This window comes from Triplophysa rosa, linkage group LG11 (genome assembly GCF_024868665.1).
Source record: "Triplophysa rosa linkage group LG11, Trosa_1v2, whole genome shotgun sequence".
Taxonomy (NCBI): domain Eukaryota; kingdom Metazoa; phylum Chordata; class Actinopteri; order Cypriniformes; family Nemacheilidae; genus Triplophysa; species Triplophysa rosa.
This window is the reverse complement of record NC_079900.1, coordinates 14,756,145-14,773,836: the sequence shown is the minus strand read 5'-3', so window position 1 is coordinate 14,773,836 and position 17,692 is coordinate 14,756,145. Positions and strand designations below refer to the sequence as shown.

Genomic DNA, 17,692 nt, shown 5'->3' with positions numbered 1-17,692 from the left:
TGTTCTGGGTTCAGTTTGGGTCAGAGGCAACTGGTTTGTCTGGCTCGAGCTCTTCTCAGGAAGACCAAGCTTCTGGTTTTGGATGAAGCCACAGCAGCTGTGGACCTGGAGACAGACAATCTGATTCAGTCCACCATCAGAACTCAGTTTGAGGACTGCACCGTTCTGACCATCGCACACCGCCTCAACACCATCATGGACTACACTAGGTGAAACAAACAGAGCACATGTGGGGATATTTATAACATGCTCATTTTAGATAAATATTATGGACTCGCACATGTAACCCAGTTAAAAATGTCCACAGTTCTTTGGTTTGGGGTTTTTAGAATATTTATAGAATATTTGAAATAAAAACAAAATAAGCAAAAGTGTCAACAGTCCAACACATTACTGTTTAACTGTTCCTACAGGGTGATCGTGATGGACAGAGGTTACATCACAGAAATGGACACTCCATCCAATCTAATCTCTCAACGTGGTCAGTTTTATGGAATGTGTCGGGAGGCGGGACTAATGTGAAACCCCTGAAGTGAACACCAGTGAGAAAAAGAAAGAATTGTGGAGCAGAATACAGCGTACAGCCTTTTCATCACAAACGTTACAATATGGCATGGCCTCCATCAGGATGAAAAGGATTTGCTCTGTACAGAAGTGGTGATTTACAGTGTATTCCTGTATTTTCTACAACAGACGTCTGGGGTGCTACAGAATGTAAAAACTTGTAATGTTAACTTACCACAAAGGTATTGAGTGGCTGAACATTGTGCACACATCAGATGGTCAGAGACTGTGCTCATCCTTGTTCAACTCAACTTTGTGTTGCTGGCGAAGTGAAGCTTAGACTGTTAGAATTAGCCACCTGTTTAGGCTATTATTAGTTTCATGAACATGTCTGAACATTTCACTAGGAAAGGTGAGGTTTAGGTAATCACATTTTTTTTACGAAAAAGCTACAGTATCATTCAGAAATTGCCTAGTAAAAATGTCAGGTTTTCTAGCCTAAATTTTAAATCAGTATTTAATTAGTTTGTACTGTATCATGTATTTTTTAAATATTTATAAAATGCTTCTATGCACATGTCATGCGTGACTGTCAGACTTGAAAATTTCCTTTTTATTTCTTGGACATTTTCAGTAAAATAAATTTGATAGTATTGACACAAAAAATGAATTTCTACTTGTCTTCGAGCAAAAAACAAACAAACAAAGGGCTTTTAACAAAAAGTATTTATTTGTATTTTCAATGATCACACTTAAAACTAGAGCATTTATACAAATATCAAATAATAACTTTATGCATACTTACAATGATATAAATATGTAACAAATCAGATATGTCAGTATTATTTATAGAAGTTCATCAGTTCTTTAAAAAGTTCTTCTCAAGCGTACATAGATTAACAGATATATGATAAACAGCACACAGAATGAAGCACATAGCACTCAGCAGGTATGACCATCAAGCAGAAAACCTTCCTTTGCAGAACTACTATGATTTCAATATATGACCATACAGCGGTACAGCGATAATCTTCGTCAGTTTTAAAATATTTGCCACACCAAAACTGAAAACATAAATCCCTTTGACCTTTTTTCTACACAGAACAATAAGTGCATTCATAGTTTTTGGTGAAATAATCACTGAGAATTAATAATAAACAAGGATTCAAGTCAGCTAAATACATTCACCAATCATTGCAGTAGAGCAATCATTGCTCTACTGCATGATATTGGTAAGACAGGGCTTAGCCACTTTTCAAGGGGGTAAACCTGGTAACAGCTTATGTCATAAAATAATTTTATATGATAAACAATATTGTAACAAATATTGTGAATTATCTCTAAAGCTATAAATAAAGATGACTGAAACGAGAAAGCAATGGCCAGCTAGCCATGACAACATGCGACTGGGTGAGCTTTTCATATGAAAGTGATAGTTCAGCCAAAAATGAAAATTCTGTCATCACTTACTCACCCTCTTGTCATTTCAAACCTGTATGACTTTCTTTCTTCTGCAGAACACAAAAGAAGATATTTTGAAGAATGTCACTTGCATTGGTTTTGTGTTCGACTCCATACAATAGATGTGAATGGGGGTCGGCGCTGTTCGTTTACCAACTTCTTTCAGAATATCTTCTTTTGTGTTCTGCAGAAGAAAGAAAGTCATAAAGGTTTGAAATGACAAGAGGGTGAGTAAATGATGACAGAATTTTCATTTGTGGGTGAACTGTCACTTTAACCTCCTTTCTTTGATTTTCTTTAAATGACTCTTTGGCTCGAAGTGAAGCCCTACATGCTTCCGCAGAATTAAGCGCACACTCATGAACTGAAAGCACAGAACGCACAGGAGTGTTTCCCAGCAGCTTCACAGCCAACCACTGCATCAACAGTGCATTGCTCAAAGAGGCTTTTGGTCTTTACTCCTCAAGTCTATTAAGACAATGTCGCAATCATCACTTGCTTTTAAAACATTTTACAAATTAACATTTGACAGCTAGCAGGAGTGCTCGACTTGTTTCTAAAAAAATAAAAATGAAATAACAAACAGAAAAGTAACTAGTTTCAAGCATCACAAATGTTGGCATCAAACAGAAGCATTTGCAGCAAAAGCGAGAAAACTGGGAGTGAAAACGGAGGGCTACAGTTTCTGTGGAGTGGTGGATTCATAGTCACACTGTACTGTATATGAGCTCCAGGTTCTCTTCTCCATACACTCCACGGACCTGTAATATGTCCTAGATGAAGCAGAAGGCTTTTGGCTCAACTTACTATCAGACCAAACCTGAGTCTTTGGCCATCTTGTAGAATATTCCCTTCTTGGCGATTAAATTGGATGGAGAATCAAATTCAGCCATCTGGCCTTTATCGAGTACCAGAACCCTTAGGAGAAAGAATCGACAAAAGACAGACCATTTTAAAATATTTTTGCTCTTTCCTTATAGTGCAGTTTTTACATTAAATTAATCAAATAGTGAATAATGATTGACTAGTCATCACGTATGAGATTACAGTATATGCATGAACATATAAAATCCTAAAAGCTATTTATAATGAGACGGCATTGTGCTGATCAATACTAGAGCAACTGATGCATGTACAACACATATTGACTATACAGTTGAAAAAGAGATCTGATTTCGTTACTTAAAAATGTGAAATGAAAGTGAAGCAGTCAGCAGTTTTATTATAAGAGTTTTTTTGATGCAAAAATGTAGTATGAACTATAAAGATGACTTTTTACCTAGTGTAGTCCATGATGGTGTTGAGGCGGTGTGCGATGGTCAGAACGGTGCAGTCCTCAAACTGAGTTCTGATGGTGGACTGAATCAGATTGTCCGTCTCCAGGTCCACAGCTGCTGTGGCTTCATCCAAAACCAGAATCTTGGTCTTCCTGAGAAGAGCTCGAGCCAGACAAACCAGTTGCCTCTGACCCAAACTGAACCCAGAACATACGGTCAAAAAGCATCAGGTCAGATCTTACCGGAGTCAAATCTTCATCAATGAGAAGAAGAGTTTGTACCTGAGGTTTTCTCCTCCCTCTGAACACTCGTGGTTCAGCTTGTCAGGCAGCCCAGACACAAAGTTCTTGAGATGTGCGAGTTCCAGAGCTCTCCACACCTCCTCATCGGTGTAGCCATCAAACGGGTCCAGATTCATACGCAGGGAACCTGAGAACAGCACTGGGTCCTGAAAACCAATATAAAATGTAGATCAAAAACACACCGGACAGTGTTATCCAGACAGTCATGAAATGAATGTTTAGGTGTGTGTAGATGTGACACCTGAGGTATGATTGTGATTCTGGACCGTAGCTCGTGCAGGCCGAGTTCAGAGATGTTCACGCCATCTATCCGGATGTCTCCCTGCGCTGCCTCAATGATGCGGAAGAGTCCTAATGTCAGAGAGGACTTCCCTGCTCCTGTTCTACCCACAATTCCCACCTACAACACAAACAAACAAACATGCTTACATCTTGTACATACTTTTCTCGTTATTAAATGAACAATGTTAACTGAAGAAAAAGCATGAACTGTTCCTAAAAATTTCAGTGGCTCGACCCACCTTCTCTCCTCCCTCGATGGTGACCAAAATATCACGAATGGCCAGCTCTAAGTCCTCCCTGTATCTCAAGCCAAAGTTGCGTATTTCAATGTGGCCATTGGTGGGCCAGCCAGCAGGTAGAGTAGAGTGCTCTAAACTCCATTCAGCCTGTGAGGAGACATCACATACAATAGTAACCCAAACAGAACATGTGGACATAAACCATCACTAGTATGCCGCAATCTGCCAGAGGGATCACTGACCTCTTTCTCTGTGTCTCCATATTCCTTCACCCTCTCCACCGCCACTATATTGGTCTCCACCTCAGAGGACATCCGCACCAGCCAGTTCAGAGACGTTGTGACCTGAGTGACATAAGAGTTGTGAGAATGGGCACAAATGTCAGAGAGGTATTCGTATCGTATCTGTATCATGTCACTTAAGACTGACCTGTAGAGCGTAGGAGATAGACAGACCCATGATACCTGGACTCAGACTGTCCCTGGCCATCACAGCAAAGAGCGCAGCAAACGTTACAATACAGTTACCCACAAACTCCAGTCTCACCGCCAACCACCTGCAGGGCGAAGACACAGATGAAAAGCTGAACACTGGTATGGCGATAAATCTATTGGTGAGTTGTTCTTTAACTAGAAATGCAATTAGATTCTAAAGTGAATTGGCACCTGTTAGCGACGATGCTGGGGAAATAGGCTTTCTGGTTATGATCCACCCTGTTGTCACTCTCTCTGATGAATCTCTGCTGCTCCCCAAACGCTCGGATCACACTGGTGCCCAGCAGGGTTTCGTTGAAGTGTGTGTAGACTGGAGAGCGACTCACTGACTCCAGACGCTTCAGCTGCCGTGAGGAGGCCACATAAAAACGCTGCGAGAGAAGCATAAGCAACATCACAGCATTTCCTCAAAGACCAATGAAAGGAAATATCCTATAATAGAGCTGTTGCCATAGAACAGTTACAGGGACAATCCCCAGAAGCATTCCGAGTTTCAACCTGAGTTTCGCTCAAGGGCACAATCCTGACAACTCAAGTATCCTATGGGGTTCAAGCACGCAACATGCTCAGACCAGAAGGCTACATGACAGGGCCATATAATGTACCCTAAATAATAACAAATGTATGCAGGAAAAAAAATCAAAGTACCTGCACAAAGAAGTACAGCAGACCCAGAGGAGGGATGATGATGGCCACTAGCGGTGTAGCAATGAGGATTACAGCACATGAGCCCAGCACGTTAAACATGGAGCCCATGAACATTTTGATGATGCTAGGGATGACCGAGTCAATGGTGTCCATCTCTTTGGCGAACCGGTTGACTAGGTTGCCGCTAGGTGTGCGTTCGAAGAAAGACATGGGCGACCTCAGAACGTTGTAGAGCATAGTCTGGTGAAGGTAACGGGAGGCCAGTACCCCACCGATGGATACGGAGATGGAATAACAGAACACAGAAATACCTGCCAAAGAGAGAATTTTGAAATGAGAATGTTTAAAAACATTAAATTATAACACCGTGTCTACACCGGACTCGACAGGCGCGATGCGTCATGATAAGCTGCTTGTTCTTAATGGGTTTTGTCGCGTCGCACAGCACCGCATCCAGTGTGGTGTGTGTTACACTTCACCAAAGTTGATGCTGACAGTGACAATGCTCATTGCCACAAGTGCAACAAAACCTTTGCTTGTAAGGGTGGAAACACAAGTAATCTGTCAAAGCACCTCTCAAAAGTGCATCATGTACAGACTGAGAGATGCACTGTTTTTGACTGCTTAGCCCTTACTTATGCCCCATCTACGTCAGGTATATAATATGCTGAATGCTAACAGACGTTACTTGAACTCTGACATTCTTCATATAATATATGCTAATGCCATTCACCCTATTTAAAACAACTGTAAATTCGATCTAACTGGTTTCCATAACCTTACGTTAAAACTATGCTAATTCCACATGGGTGAAAGGAAATGACACATTTAATCCATTTTCTATTAGTTAACTACTTAAAAAAATAAATCAGCCTATATGTGTAATCATTTATTATTACACTGAGAGCTGAAATAATTCAGTGCAGTATAAACAAAATAAACATGCACAAATACATAACTATTTAGAGTAAAATTAAATTACCCTTTAGAAAAAAAATATGACAAAGAGTCGATAAGGATTAAGGAAGAACTTGTGAAAAAGAAGAGTTTCTTTTGTTGTAAATTGTTTATTTTGAATTATTTAATTATTGTTAATTATGTTAATTCAAATAAAGCAATGTTAATTCTGTTCCTAATTTGTTTCTTTTTCAGGCAGCCGGTTGTTATCGCAGAAATAAGCCCCTTCAGTAAGTCCTGATCACACTGTCGGGGCTTATTTCTGCGATAACAACCGGCTGCCTGTACATTATCCCTTACGAGTAGTAATACCGTTAAAATCTTAACGATACCCATCCCTAGGTTCTAATGTGTTTCTAATGTCTTTTGTCACGTCGCATCGCGCCTGTCGCGTCCGGTGTAGACACAGTGTAAAGCACAAAAAAAAACGTTTCTGTCTCAGGCCACTAAATAGAATAGTTGTTTTAAGTCACCTTGTAAAAGACCAAGCGCTCCGTACACTCCTAAACGCATCTCTCTGTTGGGCTGGGTGCCATTGATAACAGGGTCATCTGTCCAAAGACTGAGCCAATAGTTTGAGCCCAGTGAGGCCAGATGATGACAGAAGAACAGAAAGATACTGAAGCAAGACAGGGGCAGACCAATAGCCTTCATGTATTCCCAAAATACAGACAGCTTCACCTGCACGACAAACATCACATTTACCCAGAGACAAAGTGTCAAGGCTATAAGAATAAACTGAAAATCCACAAAAACTGAAAAATAATACATATAAATTAGTGCCGTCAAGCGATTAATCACGATTATTCATCCAGAATCCAGAATAAAAGTTTATGTTTAGATAATATATGTCTGTATACTGTGCATATTATTTTATATTTATAACCACATACATGTATATATATATTTAGAAAGTATGTACATGTATTATTTACATTTACCAATAATTTACACTATATATAACTATTGATACATTTTTATGTTTTTCTTAAATATATGCATGTATGTGTTTGTTTAGAACTACAAATTAATATGCACAGTTCACAGACATATATTATGTAAACAAAAACGTTTATTCTGGATGCGATTAATGGCGATTAATCGTTTGACCGCCCTACAATAAATACATACACATGCACAAGATCCTCAAAGGACCTAAGTTCTCAACAGATAATTGTAAACAAAAATGTCATGGCAACAATCTGGTTTGATTTGCTAACATTATTTTATGCAATACAATTACGACAAAACAACAAACTAAACTGTTATTGCGGTAATTTCTGCATTAGTTTCAAGTTGCGAGTTCAGATAAATGCGGTAAAAAAAGTATACTCGTACCCTTCCAGTGTTGGCCTTGTCTGCCTCTGTAAGTCGGGCAGATTCTGCAGATTTGGCTTTTTTTGCTGTACCATCATTGGCTTCAGTCTTCTGTGGGCTTTTGCCTGTGCCTGCTGCGTTCAAAGAGTTCTGACTGTGTCTACAGAGAAACACCAGGTCAACATATCAGGAGTCAGGACAATATATGATTGGTACAATCTTACATAAACAATAAATGAGTGCTCACTGACCTCAGCAGAGCGGCAGGGCCACCGTTCTCCAGTCCTTTCCTTGGAACCGCGTCTGTGAATGAAAGGATAAAGCCAAATCAGGAGAATTCAACAACTTTCTTCTCTCTATTATCTCAAGTCATACTGAAGCGCAAACCTGCATATGCGACATTCACAACCTTTTTATTGCGGCCAGTGCAACATTGGTCTGTACAGACGCACAACCTTGTCCATTTAATATGTAAATGCAAGCCAATCATATTTCTCTTCTAGACAAAACAACCACACCTGTCAGGCCTAGACAGCTCACTCAACTGAACATCAGAGGTGTGGCTGAAGTTAGAAGAACCACCAGCCGGCTGCGCTGAAACACACCCCCACACATCTTTCACACAGAAGTCAGTGATTTGAGAAACTGGGGGACAGATGAGAGGTCATTGATAGTGCTCCATTCGGAAAACGACTGATACATGTATGTGTCCCTGCATACACTGGGGTGTCAGATGCAGAAACACATACAAGCAAAATGAAGCACCAAGGAAGGACATAAGACAGGATCAGTCCTGCACCTGCGGAGTGCATTACAGAAACTTCCTCTCTTAAGACTTGAAGAACCGAACACTTCAATTGTCTAAAGAAGATCTGAAATCGCAATGGTGACCAAAGGAGAGATTTACACTGAAAGTTTATAAGTTAACTCTGCAGGAAGGAAGCAAGAGCAGGACTGAGCACCCTGGTTCTGGTCCAATAGGGGTGGCTAAACAATTTCAATCTGCACCTCACATGTTTCAGGCCTTTATTATGCCAAGCCATATTCTAACATGCATAACGTGCAGACCTAATGACTTTATAAGACCCGGGGACCATATACACCCTCAAACCTTCAGTTTTCTCTTTCACGGCTTCTGTCTGCTCGCTCTCCTCTGAGGAGCCAACAGATTGAACACAAACAGAGAAACAGAAACGTCAAAATGAATACAAAAGGAGATGACACACAGACAAATGAATCGGACAGGGGTAAAACAGAAACTATTCCACAGTCATTTGACCAATATTCATGATTTAGAGGGAACGTGACCCTGATATTGTGATTGTATGCGCTCAAAACATGGATGAAATGGTTATGCCTCACCTCCCACTGACTCCTCCTCCTCCTCCTGTTCCGTGTTGGAGTATGTCCGCAGAAACTCGGCAAAAGCGCCCTGTCTGTCCATAAGCTCAGTGTAAGACCCCATCTCAGTGATCTCTCCATCCACCATCACCAGGATCAGATCTGCCTGTGGCAGGAAGCTCAGCCCGTGGGTAACCAGAACTCGAGTCTGTAAGAAAACAATGTATAACAGACATGAGATGAAAATGAACTTATTCATATGTATTTAAATAAGAATAAAAGAGTCTTACCCGGCCCTGTAGCACCCCCTGAGGGCCGATGACCTTCTCAAAGATGTGTTTCCCCACGTGAGCGTCCACCGCAGAGAGTGGATCATCCAACAGGTAAACGGCACAGCCTCAGTACACAGCTCTAGCCAGACTCACACGTTGCTTCTGACCTCCAGACAGATTCACTCCCTAAACATTACAATATCACAAGCAACACTCATACGATGCGGGATTTTGCAGTGAAGACTTTGAACTGTGGGCGGAGCTACATAGTTTGACGCAACAGGAATGAATATGATAAAAATTAAAGGAATTTTAAATACGGTCATGGCTGCTAAGGAGAAAATATCTGATTAAATTGGATGAGAATGGGTTTTATAACGCAATTTGCAAGATACAGACAACACTGGTCCAGAACCACCTCCGGTTTCTGTTTTTTTGGTTTCTTTTTTCCATTAAAGATTCTTTCACATTTTGATTCAGTTCTTAATGTTCTGTTGGTCGTATTTTGTACTGTCAAAAAACTGAAACAGGAGGTGCATCCAGACCAGTTTTGTTTACATCTTGCAAAACGGTCTATAGACGGTTGCAATGAATCCTTTACACCTGGTTAGGACAAATTAAGAATCCGATTTAAGAAAGTAAGCAAAAATCATTCTAAAATGAAAGTTTACCTTCTCTCCAATCTCCGTCAAGTCTCCTCCAGGTAGGATCTCCAGGTCTGGTAGAAGTGCACAGGCCTCCAACACTTTCTGGTACCAGGTCTCGTTTGCATCCCGTCCAAACAAAATGTTGTCTTTGAGAGTAGCATTCTGGATCCAGGCCTGCTGGGGCACATACGCCACGGAGCCCTAAAAAACAAAGTGACATACTCAACTTCATCTAATTTTTCAGGTTAACCACATAAACACATCCCAAAGAACATATTGAAAAAACACATTATTTCCCTGAAACTTTCTTTTGCTAAATGGGACAAGTGGAATGCAAATTTCTGCAAATGAGCACTGAGATTGTGTCTGTACCTTGATGGAGACAGATCCTTCCCGTTTCTGCATCTCCCCCAGCAAAGTTGAAAGCAAAGAGGATTTCCCCGAACCCACATGGCCTACCACAGCAACCAGTGCGCCCTCTGGAATCTGCACATTAATCCTACAGAGAAAGAGAGACTGAGATATGAGCAAGACAGCTAATAACACACAGCTAACAAACAGCTAATAACATCATGTGGTCACAAGCAGCATTGTGTTTTTGTCACAGAATTGCATTTATTCATTCCTTCATTCAGATTTCAGCATTCTTTCATTTTAAATGGATAAATCCTTTAGCGCTTCCAATTTCCAGCCAATGATGACGCAAGACAAATCACATTTGAATACATGATTTCAAGTAGATGAGGATTAAATCAGAAAACGGATTAATAAGGATCTCATTATTATACATGGCGATCAGCCAGATTATTTTCCTCTGGCGATTGAAGTTCTCCTGTATCGGCGGTAATGCCCATACTTGCCCGTCGTGTCCTCAAACGACCCGTTTCATCAGTTTTTCTCTATGTGACCGCAACAGTCATGTCTTTTGTCCTTTTGATGCCTTGAACGTAATGTCAGTTTAGATCTTAACTACATTTGTGTAGAATACTTCGTTGTATTATGGACTACACTTCATGTACACACAAGTAAAGGAGTTACCTCTTCAAAGTAGGGGGGTCATCTATAGACCAGCTGAATGCTCCGTCTACAATCCTAATGCTGTCCGGAGCTGAATGAACAGAAACAAACCGTCAAGTCTCTTCAGTGGACATCAAAACCCATGAGCTGTCTTTTAACCCACAGACAGCTGTGTTGCTCACACATACAATGATGTTTTATGTGAATCTGTGGAGACTCTATTAGCACTGTTCATTTAATATGAATTCTCACATACATGCAGTGAGGGCTGGCCGCTCCACACTGTCTTGATCCAACTCCTCGTGGGACAGAAACACACGCAGACGCTTCATAGACACGCTGGCCTGATGAACGAAATACATATTTTAAATCACGACAAACCCACATCAAGCTTATAAAGCAGAAGATTCTCAGTCTTACCTGCACCATACTGCTAATGACCATAGGCAACATGTTGAGAGGAAAGCGCAGGATGTTGAATAGAGCCAGAGACACAAACGCCTTCTGCGCATCCAGAACATTGTGTTCATCCACCAACACATACACAGCGAATGTAGAGAGGGCGACCTTCAGGAAAACAGCAGATGTCAGAAATCCAAGACAACACAAAATCCCACGGAAGAATCCCACGCTCAAAGGTACCTACCAAAAATGGCGCGCAGACCCAGGTGAAAGTGGACACGGCCCCCAGGTAAGCAGTCTTCTTCAGCACATGCAATTCACTCTTTCTGATGGCAGATACTTTATCTTTGAAGGCCAGTTCCCACGCGTAGAGTTTCAGCACTTTAATGCCATTCAGCACCTCATTCATAAGCTTGATCCTGTTGTCCTTGCTTTTCATCTGGGCAACCTGTGGGCACACGTGTCACATTAAAAGAGATCAACAACAGTGCAAACAAACAAACAAACAAACAAAATTGTCGCTGTCCTTCTGAAACCTCGGATGGAAATGGAAAAGAAACAGTACTTAATGATTACATACTGCGGTGTCCAAGTTGACAAGCCCTTTTTAATACTTTATATGGGTTAGACATTTGCAAAGCCCAGTGACAAACAAAGGGTGACTAATAAGGATTCATGGCAAAAAATCCAAATCATGAAATATGGAGATATGAAGTTTCATAAGGACAGCAGCGATATGTGACCCTGCTTGTGAAAACCAAATTAAAGTCATTTTTCTACATAAAACCATTCTATGCAATGTTAATGCCATTGTATGAAATTATAATCTTGATATCTTCAATAATGACTGAGTAAGGTCATGTCAAAGATAGAAATTAAAGCGAAACTAATGCTTGAAATCTCAATTTGCTGCTCCTAATCACATACGAAAAATGAGATTCAAAACCTGGTATGTTTTCGTTTTCATGGCAATGACAGCATTTAACGGAACCATCAGCACCATCACTGCAACTCCAGCAAGCACTGAAGGACCCAGATTCTGATCAAAAATAAGAAACAAGCAAACACTCATGTATGATGCTGCATGGACGAACAAATAAACAGGCCAAACGTTGTTGTCACCACACACCTGCCACAGGAAGTAGAGGGCCAGGATGACTTGCAAAGGTGCCGACCAGATCATGTTGATGTAGGTGATGAGGTCCATGAAACGCTGAGCGTCTACGGACATAAGATTCACGATCTCTCCTACAGTGGATGTTCGCCTTGCAGCGTTGGTAATGACCAAAGCCTTAACAAAGGTAACAGACAATAATGCATATGTGATGTAGGCTGAAGAGGTTGCAAGGACTTCATGTCATGTCCAATGCAGTCCACTTACCTTCCTGTAAACAGCACCAATGATGGCTGTGCGTAACCTCATGCCGGTCATGAAGCAAACATGGAAATATTTCTGCAGAATGAGCGTTTGCACGCAGGTACAAACAAACAGTAGGGTAGTGTAGAAGAAGCCATGCCAGTAGGGGGAGCTGGGATCATTCACAAACTGAATCAGCAGCCTACGACATAGAAGACCGAGCTCATGTGATTGATGCAACTGGAATGCCGTTCAACAGGATTTATTTATGTGACAAGTGGTTTGACTGGTGTAAGGCACAGTGGGGCAGGTGGAGAGAGTTCAGGTGGCACTTTCACAGGATTAGTGGGATTTGATCACGGTCCAGTGCACGCTTTGAGGGCACAAGTTTCAGCATGCCAAAACAAACTCTTACTGGAGGTCTTCTAAGGGTCACAGCTGTTGTTTTGAAAGTGTGGCCGGCCCACAGAAGTGAAGTCATTTAAAACCACACGACTCTAAAAACACAGGGAAATGCAGCCGCTGCCCATGTGGATTAGTAATACGCGAAGCGCGATTTTATATTGAACCAAACACAGTACCAAAGTTGTTTAGCGAACGACGAACAGTTCCTACAGGACAACCTGTTCATGTTTTTATTACATGCCAAGTTTTCACTAGGTGACAGATTCATTTGTAACAAAACAAAAGCTATGGAAAGGGTTTACCTCTTTAGAAATGGAAACGCTTTATTGTTTTGCTTTTCTAACTCTGCACAATTATGTGGTTAGCTGAAATGTATTGTTTTGCTTTTAGCATTTCACCAGAACTAATGCTCAACACTGAACAATCTCACCCAGAAATGTGCAATAATATCCTGCTAATGTGATGCTAAAGATCATAAAGTCAAGTTTTACCAAAAACTTGAAGGTCATACCTGAGAATTTCCGGTCCAACAAACATCAGGACGTCATGAATGATCTTATAAAGAGAGCTGATGAGAAAGTATGGTCCAAAGGTTCTGCAGAGAGCGCAGAAGAGAGAAGGCTCGCTGCTTTTCTGAGCTTTTATAAGCAGAACCTCTGACTCTTCTATTGGTTGTCCGTCTTTCTTTTCTCCCTTTGCTGCTCTTTTTGGGGAGTAGAGTGTTTTATCGACCGGCCTGACAAAAATATGCCCACCAGAACATTAGGACTGGGAAGAACACAATCAATTTTTCAAATAAATAGTAAGTTCTTGCATCTGACCTTTTAACCTTGTTGCATTCTTGGTCCCAGCGCCGCACCAGCTGCGGCACCACTCTCTGAGACTTATCCTCTGCGTTGAGAGACCACAAATCCTTTTCTTCTAAAGGCCTTTTATAACCCTGCACCATCAACCTGCAGAGAGAAGAAAGACACAAAGCACAAAACGATAAGAACTTTAATACTTTTATGGGATGGACAATTGAACCCATTCAACTGAGATTAAAAAAAAAAGTGTTAAAATTTCACAGTCATTGATTCTGCTCACCTGTTAATCCACCAGAATGTGATCTTGGACAGGAAGGAGGCTCCAAACTCTGGACATTGATTCTGTACATAAACCATTTCAACATTGTAATTCACAATACTGCCCAATGCCCATGTATTCAACATTAACACTGTGTAAAGTTCACTGACCGAGTCTTTGACAGCCTGTGAGAATAGAGGAGGCTGATCGGACAGACAAGACAGAATGAAAGAGATGAGCAGCAGGGTGTAATAAATGTAGAAAGTGGTATATCTGAACACATCCACACTGGCAGGCTGAAAAGAATCACAGAGAACGTTAAAGTTCCAGACGTCTTAGATTTAATAAGAATAACAGAAATAACGTTAGAATAACAGCTTTAATGCTTTAAAGTTATGTTTACTTCATTCAGTGCATACAGGATCTTGGAGCGAAAGGTCACAGTGGCGCACACTATAGTGACCAGCCAAAAATTGAGCATCACCCCTGAGGACTGGACCCCCTTCATCCGCTCGTACTGGATGAAAAACGTAGCCAGCAACTGAAAGACACACCATAGCAAAACATATTACTTTACCTATAAACAAATTCATGACTTCAGAGCACACCCGTCTGGTTTTTCACTTTCAATGCCTTACACAAAGGGACACACAGCTACACACAGTCATCATAATTTACAGGACGTGTGAGAAATCAAGTCTCACCATTGTGATGCCAAGCATCGTGGGGCTGACTAAGTAGACGGGGGCTTGGTTTCTTTCCCAGAAAGAGTAGAAAACATCTGCCCAGCAGATAAGCCACAGGGTAAACCCGATAACCTTTAAGAGAGTCACATGACCTTGAAACAGTCTGATAAATGGGGCAGAGTTATCAGGAAAGCAAGTTGTTCACTGATGCGATGCGTTATTGACTGCAACACTCACTGTTTTGGCTCTGTTTAGATGGGTCATGCATATGTATCCACGAGCATGGCTTTTGAGGCATATAACGTAGAAGGGTGCAAGCAGCCAGAGGTAGAGGCAGGGTATCCAAACCAGCACTGTGTTCTGGAAACATGGTGTCAGATCTGGGTTCTGTGTTTGCCACGTCCGGTTCCAATCCTGCAGAAGAGGACAAAAGAGCGTGTCATTCCATTCCACGCTTTCAAAGATTCTTTTGAAGAACCGTAGAAACACAGTAACAACAGGAGGAGACACAAAGCTCTGTGTCGAAGGATAAAACACACAAAGACCCAATGATGTGTGCGAGGAACAAACACTCCAGACTGAAGAAATTCTTCTCAGAACTCAAAACACAGTGCGTAGTAGAGGGTCTTCATTGAAAGAATTCTCTTGTAAGCAGTGAAGCTGCTAGTACGTCTAATGAGATTGCTTCAATTTTCCTTGAAAAAACTCATATTTTTTCTCAGAGACCCATGCCATATCTTGGTGCAAAAACATAAACAGATCAATAAATATTGCTGAGAAACTAAGTTCAATTGAGCATTTTTTAAAAGAAAATGTATTTGATAAAAACACTCATCATTCACATCATCTAAAACCTGTATGACTTTCTTTCTTCTGTGTGTGTCCATACAATGAAAGTCAATGTTCCTCAAAATATTTTTATACAGGTTTAAAATGAATGAAAAATATATATTTGGGGGTCAAATACCCTTTAAACGTCTTCTCATCATTAGGGTTTGTTTACTAATTTCAATTACAGGGTAAATATAACAAAACCTGTCAGGAATATGTTGAGGACATATTTTAGCTTCCAATTAAAAGAAAAAATGTTTTGCTTAAAGGGATAGTTCATCCAAAAATGACAAATCTGTCATCATTTACTCACCCTCAAGTTGTTTCAAACCGGTATAAATGTCTTCGTTCCAATGAACACAGAGAAAGATATTTGGAAGAATATTTGCGATTTTCAGTTCTGGGACATCATCCGCTACCATAGTAGGATTTTTTTTCTTTTTTTCTGTTGAACACATTATGAGATATTTTGAAGAATTAAGGACAACAAAGAGTTCTCGGGCACCTTTGACTACCAATTAATTCTTCCTACTATGGTAGTCAATGATGTCCCGGAACTTAAAATTACTAACAATTCTTCCAAATATCTTTCTTTGTGTTCATCAAAACAAAGTAATTCATACAGGTATGAAATGACATGAGTGTGAGTAAATGATGACAGAATTTTCATTTTTGCAAGAACTATCCCTTTAAATGTAAATAGTATACAATCAGTATCATTATAAATATTTAAATTAAATATTGTGACGCAATACAATCTGGATATGTTCTTGACAGTTTCACCCAATGACTTGTCATTTTAATAACGAACTAAACCTGCTAATCTCATTGCATTTAAGTGTCGGGCAAAGCAGCAGCAATATAAACATTACACAGCTGACAGTGTTTCAATGGGCGCAACACACTTTCTTCGCATGTAATAACCTTTAAGAGTGATTCATATTTCAGTGTTTTGATCCTTTAATAACGAAGGGCATAATTTACTCTTCATCAGACTGCAAGTATCACTGTTAATTCACTGTTAACCCCACAAACCGAAATACCGACCGATTTATATGACAAATAATAATTCAAGTTGTAGTCAAATTAGCTGGCTTTAGAGCCTATAGCTATGTAAAAACAAGTCGAGAGAGTCAACTCTTTAGCTAGTCTGTGAATAAAAACACACTTAGAACAGGTGTCGGAGTTATATATCGCATATTATACTTTAAAGAAACAAATGCCACGATTAGACTGACTGTCGTGAAGAAAAACGAATACTACAGACTGAAAGTCCACCAGGTGCATATATGGTAGTTTAGCAAACCGGTTAGCTTAGCATCGCTGGCCGTGTCTCAAAACCTACTGACCGACCTACCTAGACAGCATTGCTGGGCATCACAGGAGCATCCAAGCCAACTCAAACTCTTCAAGCGCACTCGTGATGCTCAGAAACGCTTCCATCATAAATATTAACATGTAAACGCGCATGTGATAACGTTACCCCTAAAAAAGACGAGGAAGGTAGTAACGTTAGGCTCGCTACGTTAAGACACGTCTAAGTGTCTCCATGCTGTAAAAACGCAATCCCGGCGAACCCTGATAATCTGTTGAAAACAAAAGCTTGTCAAGAAAAGCTCGTCCAAAAAACGCAAATCGGGAAGGCAATTTTGTTTATCCACTTACCCAGAACGGGTCAGAACCGTCCAAACTGCAAAAACTGTCAATACCCATTCGCCTCGGGAGAGGTTGTGTTATAATGTGCTGGGTTACACTATCTCAGTTTCATAACCAGTGCTGTGTGTTTTGACCGGTATGAAGCGTGTTACTTGAACGGAAACATAGAGGACGCTGTTGTCTTAACAATGAAACAGCGACACACTGAGCATATCATCTGTAACAGGGTGGAAGAGTCTTTGTGCCAGTCACAAAAATGAATATGTTAATTGTGAGCTTTTTAATTATTTTGAATGAACTTGGTTAAAACTGCCTTTGCTTTCTCTTCTCTTTGCATGGAATAAACTACAACGTGTGCTCAAGTTAGATATACTTAGACATGTCTTGTTTTGCAAAAAGAAAAGACTATAGCTTAGTATTCAAGACTGTATTTTCTCAATGGGCTCTTCCTAAAAAAAATTAAGAAATTAAAATATTTTTGCATGAGAAACATTTCACTACATTTTTCGCTATCTTTGCATTTGGTTATAAA

At 40.4% G+C, this 17,692-nt stretch overlaps 2 protein-coding genes across 2 annotated transcripts; one reads left to right on the top strand and one right to left on the bottom strand.

Moving 5' to 3' along the window:
- Positions 1-3: 3 nt before the first annotated feature.
- On the top strand, positions 4-1,141 carry LOC130561285 (multidrug resistance-associated protein 1-like; the record flags this gene model as incomplete). Its single annotated transcript, XM_057345502.1, has 2 exons — positions 4-209; positions 414-1,141. Coding segments are annotated over 2 exons (315 nt in total), but the record flags the coding sequence as incomplete, so codon positions are not given.
- Positions 1,142-1,254: 113 nt separating this feature from the next.
- Positions 1,255-17,283, bottom strand: abcc1 (ATP-binding cassette, sub-family C (CFTR/MRP), member 1). Its single transcript, XM_057345617.1, is given in 32 exon segments — positions 1,255-2,883; positions 3,245-3,439; positions 3,524-3,690; positions 3,786-3,944; positions 4,066-4,212; positions 4,308-4,409; positions 4,495-4,621; positions 4,731-4,930; positions 5,208-5,518; positions 6,638-6,845; positions 7,503-7,641; positions 7,733-7,784; positions 8,593-8,634; positions 8,844-9,030; positions 9,113-9,280; positions 9,766-9,942; positions 10,114-10,240; positions 10,780-10,849; positions 11,015-11,102; positions 11,179-11,325; positions 11,405-11,608; positions 12,107-12,199; positions 12,290-12,451; positions 12,542-12,719; positions 13,434-13,658; positions 13,744-13,875; positions 14,009-14,070; positions 14,158-14,283; positions 14,391-14,528; positions 14,692-14,805; positions 14,911-15,087; positions 17,170-17,283. Coding segments are annotated over 32 exon segments (4,581 nt in total). The 5' UTR covers positions 17,218-17,283; the 3' UTR covers positions 1,255-2,774.
- Between the last annotated feature and the right edge of the window lie 409 nt (positions 17,284-17,692).